This window comes from Cydia splendana, chromosome 6 (assembly GCF_910591565.1).
Source record: "Cydia splendana chromosome 6, ilCydSple1.2, whole genome shotgun sequence".
Taxonomy (NCBI): Eukaryota; Metazoa; Arthropoda; class Insecta; order Lepidoptera; family Tortricidae; genus Cydia; species Cydia splendana.
This window is the reverse complement of record NC_085965.1, coordinates 11,283,110-11,304,788: the sequence shown is the minus strand read 5'-3', so window position 1 is coordinate 11,304,788 and position 21,679 is coordinate 11,283,110. Positions and strand designations below refer to the sequence as shown.

The window sequence follows — 21,679 nt, the reverse complement described above, 5'->3', positions numbered from 1 at the left end:
CACATACTCTAGCAGTCACATAAACTACTATTATTCACAAATATAGTCAACTCGTGTTTTTTGTCGTTCATAATAAACCTACATGAAAAAAAAAATAGAACTATTGGCCCATGTTGACAACGTCATGTTGGACGTCACTCACTTTTCATTTAATGATGCAAAGCCCATATAATAAAAAATACTAAGTGATTTCTACCTCTACGTGATTTAATAACAATTTTAATTGAATACTTACCTACAATGCTGCGATTATTCGTTAGGAATATGTGCTCAGCAGGACAAGTAAAAAGACCGCCAATTCATGTTTTTGGTACGTACTCTGATGCTTATCTATATCCGACTCATATGATTATAATAATGATTGATAAAAACTATCCCATGGCCTCAAACTATCACCATACCAAATTTCATCTGAATCGGTTCAGTGGCAGTGTTGGGCGCAGTTAACTACTATTTGTAATCTAACTACTTATTACGACTAAAAGTAGTTAACTACAAGTAGTCATAACTACATGTAACCTAACTACAATAATCAGGTTACATAAAGTAGTCGTTAATCTGATTACTGTAACCGAGTAGTTATAACTACTAACTACTTTAATACATATATGTAAAAATCATTTTGATCTTTCTTGTCCTTGACATAAAGACACTTTCTGTGTGAAACTGTATTATGACTGTAAAATAATTAAACTGTAAAATAAGGACTATTTTTGATTTTGCACCATGTCATAAAAGTCATCATGGATGTGGTTTAATAGGTTTCAGGGAGTGCAGAATTCGAAAATGAAGACAGTTTTGGATTCCAACATGTCTGCCGTGCACTTTGACATAAAAGTCATCATGGGTGTCGTTTTATAGATTTCAGGTAGTGCAGAATTCGAAAATGATGACAGTTTTGGAATCCAACATGTCTGCCGTGCACTTTGACATAAAATAAAAGTCGTCATGGGTGTCGTTTGATAGGTTTCAGGGAGTGCAAAACTCGAAAATGATGACTTTGACATAAAAGTCATCATGGGTGTCGTTTTATAGGTTTCAGGGAGTGCAGAATTCGAAAATGATGACAGTTTTGGAATCCAACATGTCTGCCGTGCACTTTGACATAAAATAAAAGTCGTCATGGGTGTCGTTTTATAGGTTTCAGGGAGCGCCGAACTCGAAAATTCGGACAGTTTTGGATTCCAACATGTCTACCGTGCACTTTGACATAAAAATCACCATGGGTGTCGTTTGATAGGTTTCAGGTAGTGCAGAATTCGAAAATGATGACAGTTTTGGAATCCAACATGTCTGCCGTGCACTTTGACATAAAATAAAAGTCGTCATGGCTGTCGTTTGATAGGTTTCAGGGAGTGCAGAACTCGAAAATGATGACAGTTTTGGAATCCAACATGTCTGCCGTGCACTTTGACATAAAAGTCGTCATGGGTGTCGTTTTATAGGTTTCAGGTAGCGCCGAACTCGAAAATTCGGACAGTTTTGGATTCCAACATGCCTACCGTGCACTTTGACATAAAAATCACCATGGGTGTCGTTTTATAGATTTCAGGTAGTGCAGAATTCGAAAATGATGACAGTTTTGGAATCCAACATGTCTGCCGTGCACTTTGACATAAAATAAAAGTCGTCATGGGTGTCGTTTGATAGGTTTCAGGGAGTGCAGAACTCGAAAATGATGACAGTTTTGGATTCCAACATGTCTGCCGTGCACTTTGACATAAAAGTCGTCATGGGTGTCGTTTTATAGGTTTCAGGGAGCGCCGAACTCGAAAATTCGGACAGTTTTGGATTCCAACATGTCTACCGTGCACTTTGACATAAAAATCACCATGGGTGTCGTTTTATAGATTTCAGGTAGTGCAGAATTCGAAAATGATGACAGTTTTGGAATCCAACATGTCTGCCGTGCACTTTGACATAAAATAAAAGTCGTCATGGGTGTCGTTTGATAGGTTTCAGGGAGTGCAGAACTCGAAAATGATGACAGTTTTGGATTCCAACATGTCTGCCTTGCACTTTGACATAAAAGTCATCATGGGTGTCGTTTTATAGGTTTCAGGGAGTGCAGAATTCGAAAATGATGACAGTTTTGGAATCCAACATGTCTGCCGTGCACTTTGACATAAAATAAAAGTCGTCATGGGTGTCGTTTTATAGGTTTCAGGGAGCGCCGAACTCAAAAATTCGGACAGTTTTGGATTCCAACATGTCTACCGTCCACTTTGACATAAAAATCACCATGGGTGTCGTTTGATAGGTTTCAGGGAGTGCAGAATTCGAAGATGATGACAGTTTTGGAATCCAACATGTCTGCCGTGCACTTTGACATAAAAGTCGTCATGGGTGTCGTTTTATAGGTTTCAGGGAGTGCAGGACTCGAAAATGATGACAGTTTTGGAATCCAACATGTCTGCTGTGCAGTTTGACATAAAAGTCGTCATGGGTGTCGTTTGATAGGTTTCAGGGAGTGCAGAACTCGAAAATGATGACAGTTTTGGATTCCAACATGTCTGCCGTGCACTTTGACATAAAAGCCGTCATGGGTGTCGTTTTATAGGTTTCAGGGAGTGCAGAACTCGAAAATGATGGCAGTTTTGGAATCCAACATGTCTGCCGTGCACTTTGACATAAAAGTCGTCATGGGTGTCGTTTGATAGGTTTCAGGGAGTGCAGAACTCGAAAATGAAGACAGTTTTGGATTCCAACATATCTGCCGTGCACTTTGACATAAAAGTCATCATGGGTGTCGTTTTATAGGTTTCAGGGAGTGCAGAATTCGAAAATGATGACAGTTTTGGAATCCAACATGTCTGCCGTGCACTTTGACATAAAAGTCGTCATGGGTGTCGTTTTATAGGTTTCAGGGAGTGCAGAACTCGAAAATGAGGACAGTTTTGGAATCCAACATGTCTGCCGTGCACTTTGACATAAAAGTCGTCATGGGTGTCGTTTGATAGGTTTCAGGGAGTGCAGAACTCGAAAATGATGACGACTTTTATGTCAAAGTGCACGGCAGACATGTTGGATTCTAAAACTGTCCTCATTTTCGAGTTCTGCACTCCCTGAAACCTATAAAACGACACCCATGGCGACTTTTATGTCAAAGTGCACGGCAGACATGTTGGATTCCAAAACTGTCATCATTTTCGAGTTCTGCACTCCCTGAAACCTATCAAACGACACCCATGACGACTTTTATGTCAAAGTGCACGGCAGACATGTTGGATTCTAAAACTGTCCTCATTTTCGAGTTCTGCACTCCCTGAAACCTATAAAACGACACCCATGGCGACTTTTATATCAAAGTGCACGGCAGACATGTTGGATTCCAAAACTGTCATCATTTTCGAATTCTGCACTCCCTGAAACCTATAAAACGACACCCATGACGACTTTTCTGTCAAAGTGCACGGCAGACCTGTAGGAATCCAAAACTGTCATCATTTTCGAGTTCTGCACTCCCTGAAACCTATAAAACGACACCCATTACGACTTTTATGTCAAAGTGCACGGCAGACATGTTGGATTCCAAAACTGTCATCATTTTCGAATTCTGCACTCCCTGAAACCTATAAAACGACACCCATGACGACTTTTCTGTCAAATTGCACGGCAGACCTGTAGGAATCCAAAACTGTCATCATTTTCGAATTCTGCACTCCCTGAAACCTATAAAAAGACACCCATGACGAATTTTATGTCAAAGTGCACGGCAGACATGTTGGAATCCAAAACTGTCCTAATTTTCGAGTTCGGCGCTCCTTGAAACCTATAAAACGACACCCATGACGACTTTTATGTCAAAGTGCACGGCAGACATGTTGGATTCTAAAACTGTCCTCATTTTCGAGTTCTGCACTCCCTGAAACCTATAAAACGACACCCATGGCGACTTTTATGTCAAAGTGCACGGCAGACATGTTGGATTCCATAATAACCATCATTTTTTCGAAATATGCATTCCCGAAAACCTTTTAAACTATATCCATGACAACTTTTATGCAAAGTCAATCGACGCCATCTTGGATTAAAAAATGGTCATCATTGAAATCTGCACTCCCTGAAACCTATTAGGAATCAATTACGAAATGCCAATCTCTGCTGAATTCTCTGATAGATAAGTAGTTAGAAAAAGTAATCACGTAACCGTGATTGCAACTACAATTAGTAGTTAGTAATCAAAAATGTTAACTACTTTCAACGGTTACTTCTTGTAATCAATAATCACGATTACTAACTACAAAATGTAGTTGTAGTTAGTAATCAGTAGTTAGATTACATTTTGCCCAACACTGTTCAGTGGTTTAAGCGTTGAGAAATGACAAAAGTTACTTCGCGAGTTCGCGACACTGTATGACGGGTTGTCGCCATAGCAAAAGTCATCTAGTATGAGCGACATCCACATACCCCACTGGCCAGACATTGAAATAACAACTTGTATCTCTATAGAAAATAAAGCTGTAGAAAATTTATTAGGTAACTACATCATAATGTTTAAATTATACAGGGGTAGAAGGTCGATATGTGACGGCGTTGTACAGCGCAGCCAGCCAAAAGGGTCAACTAGAAGAAGTGGATAAGCATTTGAGGATCCTCGAAAAGGAGCTCTCCAAGCCCAAGATGATTGATTTTCTTGAAACTAGTGTGGTATCGCGCGTTCAAAAAGCTAAATTCCTGCAAGAGGCAGCTAAACAAGTTGGTACGTCGTATTGCTATAACTTTTATTCAGGCGCTTGTAAATGTTAGATGTTAGGGTTAAAAAAAAGCGGCCGAATGCGAGTCGGACTCGCCGATGAAGGGTTCCGTAGCAGCAAGTAACATAACTAGCAAAAAGCAGAGCTTTGTAAGGGCTCGCGGAATTTTTCTACCTATATAGTTATAATTACTAAGGTAGTTTTTAATAAGAGATTCATCTCAAAAAACCGGACAAGTGCGAGTCGGACTCGCCCGCCGAGGGTCCCGTACAAATTTAACGTATTTATTAATTTATTTACAAAAAAAATAGTTTTCAAATATTTTCCCAGTACTTGTAGTGACGATATTACTTGCCAAATTTCATAGTTCTAGAAATTCTAGATCAACGGGAATTACCATACTTAAGGGGGCCCACAGATTACCAGTTCGCCGGACGATATCAACCTGTCAGTTGTTCGAAGCTGTCAAATTTTGCGTTTTACTGACCGGCTGATATCGTCCGGCGAAGTCCGTCAGTGGGCCCCTTTATAGGTATTTTGATTCCTTTGAGAGTTTCGAAATAAAAAATGTTTGCGGCATAAACGGCCGTATCTTTTTTTCCGATCACTTACAACTCTTAGAAGTTTAAATTTTTCACAGCTTTTAGGACCTAAGTTATGCTTTTAATTTCAACTCGATACATCCACGCGTTCCCGAGATAAAAGGTCTTAGTAGACAGACGGACGGATAACAAGTGATCCTATAATGGTTCCGTATTTTTCCTTTTGAGATACGGAACTCTAAAAATGATATGATATGATATAAGGGCTTCTATAAATAATTAATACCCCAAATCATTTTGTATTATATTATATCAAGAGTGTTTGTATTATATTATATCAATAGGTACTTATATTTAATAGTTTAACTCCGAGCAAGCCTTACAAATGTCCGGAGCACCTATAGCTTCTTGACCGGTAGACATGAATATGGGCGTAGCGACGTGACAACCCCATCGCGTGCTGATGGACCAGTACAATCAGTCAACGCAGGGCAGCTTGTGGAGAGCTGTTGGGAAGAAACATTCCCACGGCTCCTGGGAAGTGGGAAGTTCTGCCACCCGATAGAAGGGTGGATAAAAAGGGCCCTCTGCCTCTGTCTTGCTTTAGCCGGTCGTCCAGAGTGGAAAGCGACATCGATTTTGACATTTGAAACGATAAGGCAGTAATATCGCGCTGCAATACTGCTGCCGACTGCGATATTAGTGCCGACTATATTACTGCAAATGTCAATAATACTGGCAGCGACATCAATTTTGACATTTGCAACAGTAAGGTAGTAACGTCGCGCTGCAATACTGCTGCCGATTGCAATATTACTGCAGACTACATTACTGTCGCAAATGTCATAAACCCTGGCAGTGACATCGATTTTGTCTTTTGAAACAGTAAGGCAGTAATATCGCGCTGCAATACTGCTGCCGACTGCGATATTACTGTCGACTGCATTACTACCGCAAATGTCAAAAACCGTGGCAGCGACATCGATTTTGGCATTTGAAACAGTAAGGCAGTACTATCGCCCTGCAATACTGCTGCCAACAGCGATATTACTGCCGACTGCATTACTACCGCAAATATCAAAAATCCTGGCAGCGCCTGTCATTTGCGCGCTGCAATACTGCTACCGACTGCAATATTACTGCAGACTACATTACTGTCGCAAATGTCATAAACCCTGGCAGTGACATTGATTTTGTCTTTTGAAACAGTAAGGCAGTAATATCGCGCTGCAATACTGCTGCCGACTGCGACATTACTGCCGACTGCATTACTACCGCAAATATCAAAAATCCTGGCAGCGATATTGATTTCGACATTTGCGCGCTACAATACTGCTGCTGACTGCAATATTACTGCCGACTATATTATTGCCTCGAATGTCAAAAACCCTGGCAGCGAAATCGATTTTGGCATTTGAAACAGTAAGACAGTAATATCGCGCTGCAATACTGCTGCCGACTGCATTACTACCGCAAATGTCAAAAACCCTGGCAGCGACATCAATTTTGGCATTTGAAACATTATATAAGGCAGTACTATCGCGCTGCAATACTGCTGCCAACAGCAATATAACTGCCGACTGCATTACTACCGCAAATATCAAAAATCCTGGAAGCGATATCGATTTCGACATTTGCGCGCTACAATACTGCTGCTGACTGCAATATTACTGCCGACTACATTATTGCCTCGAATGTCAAAAACCCTGGCAGCGAAATCGATTTTGGCATTTGAAACAGTAAGACAGTAATATCGCGCTGCATTACTGCTGCCGACTGCGATATTACTGCCAACTGCATTACTGCCGCAATTTCGAAATCAATCACGTGTGATTTTAACCGCCATAGTAGTAAAAACGATTATCGATTCAATCAAAAAATATATAGTCACGTATTAAATTTCACCCATAATTCATTATGATTACCTACTAATAGGGTATTTGACTGTACTTAAGATAAATTATTTTACACCATGCAAGAAATAAAGCACCAGAAGATTAATAGAGAAAGGTAGATAGCAGTTATTTTTAGTCACAATTTCTATTTTAAAACCCGATAACAACTATAAAGAGTAGGTAATTTACTTGTGACGTCACATGGTAGTGTTTCATATAAATTCCATAGTAGCAAATCGTTTTGACAGTTCGTAAAAAGAAACTCATTTGACTAGTATACGTAGTCAAATACCCAATTATATTGAGCCACAAAACCCAGCGCATTTTAACGGAACAACCTTTAACCTTGTCACTACTAACGCCATCTGTTAGAAAAAGAAATAACTAACATTAGTCCAACAGATGGCGTTAGTAGTAATACACATTATTTACCCTTTTATTTATTTTTTATGTTTATATAATGATATTTTTATGCTTGATAACACATCTAGACATGAATATAAATTACTATGTTAAATCTCAAACCTAACAGTGCGATAGTTTTTCCGTAAAGTGTACCACAAGAATGCATAGATTGTCGAATAGTGATAGGGCTCGCTTCGCTCGCCCTAATAAAATTGCGGTTTATGATTTATGACGTATTTAAAAAAAACTACTTACTAGATCTCGTTCAAACCAATTTTCGGTGGAAGTTTGCATGGTAATGTACATCAAATATATTTTTTAGTTTTATCATTCTCTTATTTTAGAAGTTCCAGGGGGGGGGGGGGAGGGACACACCACTTTGGAAGTGTCTCTCGCGCAAACTATGTATTCAGTTTAGAAAAAATGATATTAGAAACCTCAATATCATTTTTGAAGACCTATGCATATAGATACCCCACACGTATGGGATTGATGAACAAAAAAATTTTTGAGTTTCAGTTCTAAGTATGGGAACCCCCAAAATGTATTGTTTTTTTTTCTATTTTTGTGTGAAAATCTTAATGCGGTTCACAGAATACATCTACTTACCAAGTTTCAACAGTATAGTTCTTATAGTTTCGGAAAAAAGTGGCTGTGACATACGGACGGACAGACAGACAGACATGACGAATCCATAAGGGTTCCGTTTTTTGCCATTTGGCTACGGAACCCTGAAAACTGATTGTAAAAAGAGACATCTTACTACATGCACTTATCAAACTAAAAAATAAGTGAAATGGTTTAAACCCAACAAATGCTAATCCATTAAGGCAATAGGCACCTTACGAGTAAGTTTATGATAGCATAGAAATTTGTTTGCAGGGGGGTCACTTAACTCTGCAGCTTACTGTACACTACACTATCAGGAACAGAATAAGACTAGGAAACTTTCATTTCATACCACAAATGATGAAGTATAATGCGTGTCAACGTTTTAGGTATGCCTGACACCGCAGCTAACTTCCTAGGGTTGGTTGCCGAAAACGGACGACTCAGAAAACTAAAGCGCATGATAACAATGTTTCTGATGGTCATGGTCGCGCACAACAACAAGGCCCTCTGCGAGGTTATCACCGCCAAGCCCCTCGATGATGGATCCCGTCAGTCCCTCATGGATGCCCTTACGAAGTTCGTCAAGGGAGACAAGAAGATCGAGCTCACGGAGAAGGTGGATCCCTCTATAATAGGAGGGATGATAGTGGGTGTGGAGGACAAGCATATAGATATGAGCATTTCTAGGAAAATTCAGATGTATACCGATATACTGAAGCAATCTGTCTAACTTTTGTTTCTATGCCTGTGAAAAAACTGTACGTAAATAATTCTTGCTTATACTTTTCGTCATTATATTATTACTACGTACTTAAAAACTGAAATTTGTTATAATGCTGTCTCGACTGGGGATCAAATTGAAAAGTTTGTTGTCGGTAGTTAGGTGCCTAAATTATGTGATCCTATCTATGTTGCAAAATGGTGTTACAACCTACATTTGTGTGCGAATTAAGCGTTGATTGAAAAATAATGCCTTATTTTGTTATTGTCATTTAATAATTTATTTAAATAGTTATAAAACAAGTTTAAAAATAATCGCCCCTATATGGCCAGTTGTACCACATTATAGTATTGAGCAAATGTTCATAAAACGCACTAATTTCTAAAGATGTGATACAACGCCATATCTGGGAGTAATACGTCTGTATCCCGTCGGCGTAATAAGATTTGCATGGTAGCCATGGTGCCGATCCTTTGGGGGAGTCCTGCACGCGGAACCTTCTAGAAGCCGAGAAACACTTTGGGCATGAATTCTGAAGTTTACTCTGTTAGAATCGAGAGATCCTGTCATAACTCTTTGGAAGCTGGAAGTCAAGATCCAGAGTTCTTGATCGCCTTTTAGATTGTTAACAATTTTCATGCCACTGGCGAACTGTAGCGTCTCTCTGTCAATGGCGATTTGGTGGAAGTTTCGTGGAGTGTATTCGGTGGCCGAGTTCCAGCACCATATGCTTGGAGGATCCATGAGCCCGAAGAAGAGGATGCCGTCGCGGTCCATAGCCTCGGCTGCTGACTGTGACGTGCGTTCCTCCGGGAAAACCTGCAAATATATCAACTCCTTTAGGTAGGTACCTACATTGTACATTCACATTCCAAAATAGTTAAAAACCGGTATTGATTGTAATCAAAAAGTAATTAGGAGTAGGTACTGTACTTTGTTGAATAGGTCAATGACTCATTTGCCCAAAACAACTCGGCAACGACACGTTTCTAACTGTTAACAATAATAGGTATGTAAATATGCGAACTGTAATGTCGCACGGTTTTTCTCCGAATTTGGCCGGACACAAAGCGGTGTGTCTGTTTGTTTTAACATTCGTGGTTTTAACAGGGTATACCTTTGAATTCAACTGTCATAAATGTATATATGAGGGTGGCAGATAATTTTGAAGTGTTGTTCTATCTATCCGCCACTCTTGATGCTGACTGTACCTTAATAATAATAACCGCCTTGTACAAAGCATCAACCCATCAAAGTTATATATTCTAGAACTCACATTAATGGAGCGGGGGTCGGCGTTGGGGTCTTCCATGAAGGTCTCATTGCGCAGCACGCCGGTCCTGACTACATTCTCAGTAGTGGAGGCGAGCGAATGGAAGTACAGGTAGCGATCGCGCCCGCGTCGCCACGGCGACAACGCCATCCCTAGCACGCCATCCATCAAGTCGAAACTATCACCTGGAAACAATGGTAGGAAAATATATCTAAGTTAAGTATTTGTGCAAACGGGTCGAGGTTAATGATCAAACAATTAGTCGTTGTTTTTTTGCCTTCTTTATTTCTGCCCTGCGTAAGTATTATGTGGCCTCCAGAGGAAACCGGCTAGGCTCGTCAGTGAATTTTGACGTGAAATCAATGGGATCCCTTTGTTTCCCATAAACTTATTGTTTCGAATTTCGACAGTCAGAAATTGATATCCATATAATTTATAGACATAAACATCAATAGTCATAATTTTTGTTAAGTATAACGTTTCATAGTTCTAATGTTAAACATCTATAATATTAAACGCTATAATCACAAAAGTTATAAAATTGATGAGTATATTCAAAGGTAATATCAATAATTATTCAGAAATATTTTAAGGCATATAGTTTATCGGACTAATGGTCGTCAATCATATCGTTTTAATGTCATCCCTTTGTTTCTCATAAACTTACTGTTTCGAATTTCGATAGTCAGAAAATGATATCCTCTAATATTCTAATATTTAGGTGCTATAGTATTAAACATTATGACTTTCAATAATTATGTCAAATAAAGGGACCCTCATTTTTAATGACTAAAGTGAATTACGTCTAAGAAACCAAATCAATAACATCCTTCATATAAAGAAAAAATAAATCTGTTTCCTCAGGTAGGTTTGTTAGTTACCTTGTGTCCCTCAGAGCGGAAATAGGAGCCAAGCGGGGCTCCGTCGACTCTTTGCCGGGACAAAATGGCTTAATAAGCCACATGAAAAATAAGAAATGGCGGGGAAATCAGTAAGCCAAACAAAAGAAATCTGTTTCCTTAGGTAGGTTCGTTAGTTACCTTGTGTCCCTCAGAGCAGAAATAAGCGGGGCTCCGTCGACTCATTGGCGGGACGAAATGGCTTAATAATAATAAGCTCCATTAAAAATAAGAAATGGCGGGGAAATCAGTAAGCCAAACAATAAAAAATCTGTTTCCTCAGGTAGGTTCGTTAGTTACCTTGTGTCCCTCAGAGCGGAAATAGGAGCCCCGCGAAGCGGGGCTCCGTCGACTCGTTGGCGGGACGAAATGGCTTAATAAACTACATGAAAAATAAGAAATGGAGGGGAAATCAGTAAGCCAAACAAAAAATAATCCCCAGGTAGGTAGGCAAGCATGCAATATGTATTGTTTAATTTTATAACTATTGACAATATGACTAATAAAAATTATGATGGAGAACGTTATGGTCTATAAAAATCGGAACTTAAAATTTAGGGAATGCAATAGAGCCCATACTTATCATTATAACCTGCGATAAAAGACCTTACAACGATTATTGTAAGCAAGTTTATTGCCTTCAACATTATGTAATGGTATACCTTCTGGACTTTGAATATTATGAGTAACAAATTTTATGAATAACAATAATAATGACCTGCAAAAATCGGAACTGCAATTTATATTGTTAAAATTTATGACTATTGACAAATTGACAATATGACTAATAAAAATTATGATGGAAAACGTTGTGGACTGAAAAAATCGGAACAAAAAATTTATGGGAACCAATAGAGACCCTAAATCAATATATAAAATGAAAGCAGGAAAACTGGTAAGATGCGGCAGATGCCGCCGTGGATAGTGGAACACGGCACGGATATCGTGGAGAGTAAAAGAGAGGCAAGGCTTCGACTGTGATACCTAATTAAAATACAGTACTGTCGTTGGTTAAGCTCTGCCGCGACAGGAAAGAAAACAAAAATATACAGCTTAAAACTTCGTGATGCTATCGTTAGCGCGCATTTCCTCGAAGCCTTGCTAGCATAGGTATCTGGAAGCCGCCTGTTTCAACTAGAGAAACATCGATAGAGAAGGTCTTTTGCTACCTATGTGGCCCTTCCCATGAGGCGTGAGATGGGCGTGAGGCATGAACCAGTGCGCGTCGCGCTGATGCCTAAAGTGTGAAGTCCACAAGCATGTCCAAGGTCCAAAGGACTGTCCCCGTCACCTGGAGTACCTAACCAGAGAACAGTACCATCGATAGTGAAGCTGCCGCGCGACGGGAAGGGGAACATGAGCCGATGCGTGACGCGCCAGGAGCTGTCACGTGCCACATCCACGACCAGTATTCCGAAGCCGGTCACGTCGGCCACGTACACGAACGTGTCGGCGCAGTCCTCGGGGCTGGACTTGCGGATGTCTACGACCTGGAAAATTTGAACAATTGTTAAAGTAACATATACTAAGTATTAGCTGAGAGCTTACCGACATTCATGACCACAGCCTGAAATTACTTACTGGGGTAATAAAAAGTGAAGACGCCACATAGTTTGAGGCATTGACTCTGTGTCGGTAGATCAGATTGTCGTTGCTCAGGTCGAAGGCCAGGAGCTGTGGCGGGCAGACCTGGGTGTTCTTAATCTTGCCCGTGTCCATCACCCAAAGCCGGTTGCACTCATCGATCTTTAACAAATAGTTAGGCTACTAGTAACATTTTAATGTAAATGAACTGTTTACAATAAACATCAAAAATGTGTACAAGTGAAACAGAAGAATAAATAAGTGAGCTAGTCTTAAATAAGACCCATCTGTTTAAATTTTTGCCTTTAGGTCGCAGGCTATATAACCCATAGGCCCTATATCTATAGTTATATTTTAAGCAAATAAAGAATATTTTTTATTTTTTTTATTTTTTTTTAAATTGTGCAGTTAGCATTAAATGGATAGTGACGGCGAAAGTGGCCAAATATAGGTACACACCCTTATTTCTATAGTAACAAGGATGTGTTACGATATATTTGGCCACTTTGGTCGCCACTATCTATTTTATGCTGACTGTACCTTAAAGTCAGCATACAAAGTGTTATGTCATAAAACGAGCAAAATTTACTAAGAAAGTGTTTGCTTATTTACTATTAAGTACCTACTTTCAAATTGAGGAAATAAAGGTCAAACTTAAAAAATATATCTTTGCCGATTATAAAGTAGTCTGTGCCAGGAACGAATGTGATTTGTTACACATCATCCATGCCCAGTTGTCCACGCTATGTTGTTGCGCAACCGAACGCAATGTTGTTCAAACCTACCTTAATGGCTCAAATAATCCTGCCTTAAAAGGCTCACTTGTAGTTCCGTTTACTAAGTATTGACTTAAGTAATTGAACAACAAACTATGATCAAGTGTTATTCAGGGCATGCAAAGTACGCTTGATGATAAAGTGTACAATATTATCACTTATGTCAATGGATTAATAACTGGTAATACATAATCGAACGAGCGAGCGAAGCGAAGTTCTTACATTCGACTTGGATCACGCGGCTGGCTAGCGGCACGTCCCGGCATTTCGATGTTTTTAAGCTGAACTGTCAGAAGATAGTTTGATACTCAAGAACTTAAGTAAATTTGTTCTAATTTAAATGAAATTGGGTAAACGTGTAGTTGAGGGCATTATATTTTAGTCATTAAAATATAAGCAGGCTCGATCAAGGGATTATTGAGGTAGAAGAGCTTAGAAGGTCAAAAAGCTGTTTGTGAGAGGTCTAGAGGTCTATTCTGGTCATTTTATTTGCAAAAAACATGGTCGAATTTAGTATCAAATGAAACTGCTCGGTTTGCAATTTTATAATATCGTTTTTAAATTTACCATTTTGAAATCATTGGCCAGATAAAAATAAAATAATATAAACATAATATGACATTTGTCAGGAAATATTTCGGCTTAGTACAGATCCACAGATACAGTTTATTTTAATCTCTATGATTTCTATGATGACTTAAATCCAGGGGAGGGACAGTCGTATATAAAGCACTTTATTCGAAAAAATAGCGACATCTATATTACTTAACACTAAACTTTTTTTTTTAAATATGGCTTCATTTTATTTCGTCAGAACGTCTTAAAAGTCTTGTATCCAGGGCATGGATCAAACAAAAAAACATCTGTTAGAACAGATTATTTATGGCCATCGTTGCCATGGAGGCGATTGTCACAAAAAACAACTTTGTCAAATAAAACTCAAAATATTATAACACCCCATTTATTGTCTGTACTACGACATAATTCAGATAAATAAAAATCATTCCAGTTTTACAATGTTAAAAGAAACAAAGTTTTCATACGCCATCACAGTTGCTGAGAACTTTATTACCATGGTATAATAATATACTCCGCCTGGTACTCTATTCCGAGATTCGCGTATGACCTAACTGACACGGGCCTACGTCATCATGCTATTTACAGGTTCTCAAACTTTAAAATGTGGGAGAATTTTAACCAACGGTGAAAATTATTTTAACGGCATTAATTTTAAGTTATTCATGTAGAAACATAGTAAAATAAAACAAATCTAATGTATTAAATTAAACTTTATTTATCTATACAAGACAAACGTTTAAAAAACTAATTCACAGTTACACATTAATTACCAAGCTTACGACGTGAAAAGTTTGGAAAACACTGCGACTGCTGACACTGAGCGAGAAGGAAATAACAATTAACACGCGTTCGACAAGGATGACGGTCAGGGCATGAAGTTATCTAGATCTGAATTGTCAAATGTGTCAGCGCTATCCTGTGTTGCCAGTAATGTAAACAGAATTACCCGAACGTCTGAAATTTCTTTCGTGAATCGGAAGATATTGCTAACGAATAATTAAAAATGACGTGTTATTGTAAAATTGGTAAAATCCTTATCCCGTCACTACGTGACTTCGAGGTAGCGTACCTGTCGGAAGCAGAAAATGCATGGCGTTCGGCCTGCCCAGACAAAGACATGCCGACCGAAAAATCCACACAACGATTGTGGGACGAACCGCTCTGCCGCCAGGTACAAAACTGGCTCCTCAATTCAACCCATTCTAGAACAGAAAAAGCCCGTCTTCTTGCCTCTTCACAACACGAATCCGGTTTCTGGCTCCACGCTTTCCCCTCTAGTACCTGCGCAACTTTATTAGACAACAATTCTTTTAGACTGGCTGTCGGCCTTCGCCTGGGTGCCGAAATAGTTGTCCCCCACCGCTGTCCCTGCGGAACAGAAGTTGACGGTCTGGGCTCCCACGGCCTCTCCTGCCGAAGGAGTGCCGGTCGTCTGTCCCGCCATGCCAGCCTCAACGATGTCATCCGTCGGGCCCTTGTCAGCGTGGGCGTGCCGGCCGCGTTAGAACCACCCGGCCTGGCGCGCGACGATGGCAAGAGGCCCGATGGCATTACCCTCATTCCATGGAAAATGGGGCGGCCGCTTATCTGGGATGCCACATGTGTGGACACCCTAGCGCCGTCCCATCTAGCCGCCACGTCACTAAAGGCTGGCGGAGCGGCGGCAGAGGCTGAAGGCCTAAAGCGCCGCAAATATGCTGGTCTCTCTAACAACCACATATTTGCGGCGTTTGCGGTAGAGACCCTAGGGCCGTGGAGCAGCGACGCCCATATCCTCTTCCAGGAAATAAAAAAAAAAATACTGGAGACCTCGGGTGACCCTAGGGCTGGGTCATTCCTAGGTCAACGAGTAGGCATAGCCATCCAGCGGGGTAATGTAGCCAGCCTCATGGGCACCCTTCCGCAGGGCACAGACTTGGGGGACCTTTCATAGGCCTTTCATATTTTTTCTATTGTTGTTTAATTTTTAAGTAGGTTTATTTTAATGTTAGTTTAGTTTTGTAGGTAGTTTTAATTTTAGGTTACATTTACGTTATCTTCTCTGTTGTATTTGTTAATTATACCTATTATAATTAGATTTACTTTAATAATATAAACAAACTTGATCAGTAAAAAAAAAAGATAAATTACATTATAAATGAAAATTATAAAATTATAAAGAAATATTTTAACTTATTAACCATAGCTATAATGTACCCATGTAACATGTTATGTTGAAATAAAGTGGCAATGTTATTGTGACGTAGGCCCGTGTCACTCTGGGAATAGAAGACCATGTTTTATTAGACCATGTTTATTACCAAAAAATTCAGATAGAAAATATTTGGCGGGTAGATTCACAACCTGCTGCGTATAATTGTGTTTCGTGGTCAATTGTGTGTTATTCTAGGCGTGTATGATAGGTAATTTATTTACATCAAAGGTCAGGTTAAAAGTACCTAATCTGTTTTCGTGTATTAATAAATATCCTGAAGCCTTTCTTCAAAGTCAAAGTGTTTACGTTCGCAACATACTTAGACGCTATTTATGCCCCTCCCCCCCCCCCCCCCCTGATATTGACGTTGATATTTCTGGTTAAGAATTACAGATGGCACTTCAAAATGGACGCAAAAAAGTTCCAAGGGCTCCACAGACCTTGCTATCAATCCAGGCGATTTTTGATCCATTGCCGCCTATAGTGCGACATAAAATAGTAGAAATTAAATAAAATGGAACTCAAAAATGTCCATAGTAAATTGTAGCCATGTGTAAGCATTTTACGTCAAAAATGTGACAGTTACGTAGAAAGTGGTGCCCTCATTTATTTTCTACTATTTTATGTCGTACTATACGAGTACCTAAGTAGGTTCAAGGTGCAACAAAGTCAATCGCTCTATAATATTTTTTGGTTAACTGCGAGTTCTCAGTTCGGGCGAACTACTAGTTAATTAACTTACCTACAATTAACTATGAATATAATATTTGACAGTCGTTAGTAAGTTGAACTGACACATAGAACTTACGGTTACAATTATTAAAACAATCTGCCAATCGTGAAGGGCGATACCGTCATCAACTCTTCACCAAGATACTCAATTCGAAACGCGGTATCAAAACGAAGGTGCGTGGATAATTGCTCAAACTGTACAAGAATCTAGGTACTAGGTACTCACAGCTACTCTGAAGACGGAGGTCATGCCATCGCAGTTGTGCCCCTGGTTGTCATGCCAGGTGTAGTCAGGGTACGGGTAAATGCGCGCGTTCTCGTCCACTGTGCCCAGCGTCATCGGCCGTCCTTCGTCGAAACGCGGGACGGTCACGAAAATGCGCGATTGCAAATTCCCTGTCAACAAAATATGTTGTAGATGAAAAATTTCCAGGGGATTGTAGTCTTTGTGAGTAATTATGTTTAACACATTTACAGTGGGGTTAGGTACCAGTGGGACCCGCAATTTAGAAAGAGGAGAATACCTACAGTCCTACAACAACACAAGAAAATAAAAATCCTTGGTATTTTAACTTGTTCGTACCCATTTTCAAATAGATTATGGTATCTCAGAAAAACTCAACATAGCTGTGATGTCAACTATGTAAATAAATTGATATTAACATATCAACAGAGGTTCGAAATTTACATACTTGATCCCAAAGTTATTATGAGTTAATATTAGTGGTCGAATCATTTATTTACAAACAAGATATATACAGAGGCATTACTAAAAGTTAATATTTATAATCAATTTAACCAGCAATACAGCCACGTTAATGACATTCGAAGCATAATATTGTTTGCTTCTTTTATTTTATTTTTCACCACTCCAGCTTGTAAGGGCTCTCTTGTTTAAAACCCAATGAAAAAGATGCATTTTATCGACAAGAGTGGTAAAGTAATTAATGTAGATGGAAATTTTGAGTTGTTTCCTTAAATCGGCTGGTGGAATTGATTTTTGGATGATGATTTTGGATGGTAGGTATACATTAAAGTAATAAATAGCGCTCATTTTGTATTGATTTGTAATGTTTACACTTAGTATTTTCCTCGCGATGGTGTGGTGAAAGTTCTCTACAAAAATAAACAGAATATTCAATGTTTTTACAATGATTTCTATATTACCTACTCATTCATTTGTCCGCTTGCGTACTTAGTAATTATAACTTAGGTACACATATATATGTAAGCGCAACCGGCAACCTGCATAGGCACGTAATATACCTTATTATATACCTAATAAATATTTATTTTAATTAATATACCCTATAAATTGAATATTGCAAGGAAATTGACAGAATATTCATTATTTTCACAAAAAAAGAAAAAAAAAGGATACTTATCATAATGAGGTTTGCAAATTGCAAAGTAAGTACCTATATTGTATTGTTGGATTGTAATATCTGGTTACATATCAGAATACCGAAAATCGATTTACCTAATGTTGAATCACCTATGCTCGTTTCACCTATTTTTAAATTACCTATCGATCATTTTACCTAAACATTGACTGACCTAAGTTTATAATACCTAAGGTCAAATAACCTAATGGACGAAACACCTAATGCACGATATACCTAATGCACGTTTTACCTACTGCACGTTTCACCTAAAGCTGATATACCTAATGGACGGTACACCTAAAGCTGATATACCTAATGAACGATGTACCTAAACTTGATTTACCTAATGGACGAAATACCTAAAGTTGATATACCTTCTGAACGAATTACCTAATGTCGATATGCCTAATGCACGGAATACCTAAAGTCTATATACCTAGCACAAAATTCATATCATTTTGCTGAATGATCAAGTGGCAACTCCACCCAATAAATCGTATGATTTCCCAACCTTACAGTAGAAACTGTTTGTTTGGATAACACATTAAAAATACACTTTTTAAACGCTACTTTTTAGGTAGTAGAATGATTTCGTAAGTCTAATACAAAATTAGTTATCTTATCTTATCAAAAACTAAATTTTTGTAAGTTAACATCATGACGATGAAATAAAAGTAGGTTTTGGCACTGTTTGGTCGCGGTTAACCTAACACGCTCCTCCTCGCTTTGCTCGTCGTCGCGCCTATCTCGACTCTGTCAAATGACTAGACCTTATATTATAATAAAAAATAGTAAGCCAATTGAATGATTTGGCTAAAAAAATTATACCAAATGTTGTATGTCCTAATAATATTCTAGTAAACAGTAATTATATTTTCGATTTTAGGTATTTCGTTCATTAAGTGCATCAACTTCAGATATTTCGTGCATAAAGTGTATCGAATTTAGGTATTTCGTTCATTAGGTATGTCAACTTTAGGTAATTCGATCATTAGGTATGTTAACTTTAGGTAATTCGATCATTACGTATACCGAGTTTAGGTATTTCGTACATTAGGTATATCAACATTAGGTGTTTCGTGTATTAGGTATATTAGCTTTAGGTATTTCGAGTATTAGGTGTTGCAACTTTAGGTAAATCGACCATAGGCATTCTGAGCTTTGGTAAACCAATTGTAGGTGAAACGTGCAATAGGTAATTCGTTCATTAGGTGTTATGAGCTTAGGTTAATTGATTATTAGGTATTAAATAGGTGAAACGAGCATAGGTGATTCAACATTAGGTAAATCGATTTTCGGTATTCTGATATGTAACCTAATATCTACTACCTACTAAACTAACGTAACCATTTGATTACACATGCGGTAAAAAAATGTTTTAAAGTGCCCATAAATAAATAGGTACATTTTCTGCGTAATGTTAGATCTTCATCTCATTATTTCCTCATGATTCTCGTTAATGTAATAATGTGATCTACACATTGCAGATACCTACATACCCCTTATTCATAAAACTTTACGGGTGTGATTTAGTTAATAATGTTTTATCCCTTTCTTAAAAATACATAAGTCAAAATGACAGATAAGGACAAACGATTATTAGAGTTTGTAGCGCGTTTATGAATAAGGGGGATAATATGCACCTATTATGAAAATAAAGTACTACACGTAGTATTCCCTAAACTACCCACCTCGTCTATGCTGCACGTCGACATCAATAGGCACCGAGTTTCCAGGAACATAATACCGGTTGTCCAGGGCGGCCGAGCGCACGGTCTCGGAGGGGAACTGGAAGTCCAGCTCGGCCCACTGGCGCACCGTGCGGAGCCCCCGCGCCTGCCCCGACACCTGCAGCTGCGGCCAGCAGCACGCCAGGCAGTACGACAGGAAGAAGAACCGCTCGATGCCGTACGCCATTTCTAATTTGAACACGTCTAGTAGGGCTGGGTCTGAGAAGAGAAAATAATTTGTTTATGCCTGAAAACATGACTGAAGTCACGCCTAAAAAATACGGACGACAAAGTGCCAAAAATATGTATACCTACATCTTAATATATACGCAATAAGGTCGTGTATACGTTTTTGGCACTTTGTCCGTATCGATATTTTCAGACGTGACCTAAACGTTAGATCGTTACTGAAACTTTTAATATTCAGTAATGTAATATGACAATATATATATTTAATAAAAACATTAAATTTGAATTCCTGGAAACGTATAAGTACCTAACCAAAAGATTCAAACAGGTGAAAATTAAAATTAAGTCAAGTAATTAGAGACACTTCAAATGACATAGCTTGCGCTGCGGATAATGAAGCCTGCATGGCGGACATCTTAAGATTTGATTCTGGTCATTCTATAAATTGTGTTTTTTATATCCAAATTAAATTTAACAATTACTCTTATAAAAGGACTTACAGTAAAATTTCGCAAAATAGAAAAATAATAGGAATTACTTATTCTAATTACTTTTTAAAAATACATAGTTGATAACCCTTTTTCAGGCATAGTACGATTTATCGGCCATACACGTGTCAATAGAATTTCAACCCCAGAGTTAAATTAGAGAGAGTTAGATTTAAGGTTCAAAATAAATTTACTTTACGCCAAATGTTACTCATTGTCAAATGAATCGCCAAAACACAACTAATAGGAATACATATACCTATGCAGATTTTTTCAGAAAACCTTCTAGATTTATGCGACCTGGAAAAGGGTTAACAATACAATCATAGATATTGCCTTAAATGCACTTTCTCATTGTCATTGAAACAATTAAGTAATACAGCAGATTCATTATGAGGTTTACCTTATAACCAATTGTTATACGATAATTAGTTCTTGATAAACGCCATAATTGCGGAATAATTTTCAGTAGGTAGGTAATCATACCTAGTAATTTACATAAAGTGCAATGTCAGTGCAACAGTTTCAAACTCTATCAAATTTCCATGCATAACGACTGATAAGGCAGTAATTATCTTATTAATAAAACTACGCCTTTGCGATGCTAATTGCTAACAATTAACAATAAATAATATATTACCATATTGGCTGAGCAGCGTTCCACAAAACCGGGCTTGATGATCCTCCATCGCCAACACCATCGTTTATCGATAACACACAGGTTTAAAAAGTTTATAACGCCACTAGAAACAGTCCTTAATTTTTGACAAAATATTTTTTTAAGCACAATGGGTTTTTGTTCGCCTTGATTCGTAACTAAAGTATATGTTTAGTCGCGCGCCTGTGGCAGTTGGCAGCATATCAGAAGTAACGGAAATCTCCTGAGCCACAGCTTTATATCGATATGTACACATACCTTGCATACGTCCAAGTGTAAATATTTAGGTCGCATAAGCATTACAAATTAAATTTAATACG

The 21,679-nt window shown here is 38.5% G+C and overlaps 3 protein-coding genes across 3 annotated transcripts in view; 1 reads left to right on the top strand and 2 right to left on the bottom strand.

Moving 5' to 3' along the window:
- The window catches only part of LOC134791442 (uncharacterized), a 251,576-nt gene that overhangs the window by 220,818 nt on the left and 9,079 nt on the right, over positions 1-21,679 (bottom strand). The window lies entirely within an intron of this gene.
- On the top strand, positions 147-9,142 carry LOC134791445 (ATP synthase subunit O, mitochondrial-like). The gene is made up of 3 exons (XM_063762467.1): positions 147-310; positions 4,511-4,702; positions 8,538-9,142. Exons 1-3 carry the CDS (start codon positions 241-243, stop codon positions 8,879-8,881), a joined length of 606 nt encoding a protein of 201 aa, XP_063618537.1. The 5' UTR covers positions 147-240; the 3' UTR covers positions 8,882-9,142.
- Positions 9,126-21,461, bottom strand: LOC134791431 (protein yellow-like). The gene is made up of 7 exons (XM_063762453.1): positions 21,342-21,461; positions 19,986-20,243; positions 17,136-17,305; positions 12,626-12,790; positions 12,363-12,534; positions 10,149-10,330; positions 9,126-9,691 (listed from the first exon to the last, which is right to left on the bottom strand). The coding sequence occupies exons 1-7, from the start codon at positions 21,400-21,402 to the stop codon at positions 9,254-9,256; spliced, it is 1,446 nt and encodes a 481-aa protein (XP_063618523.1). The 5' UTR covers positions 21,403-21,461; the 3' UTR covers positions 9,126-9,253.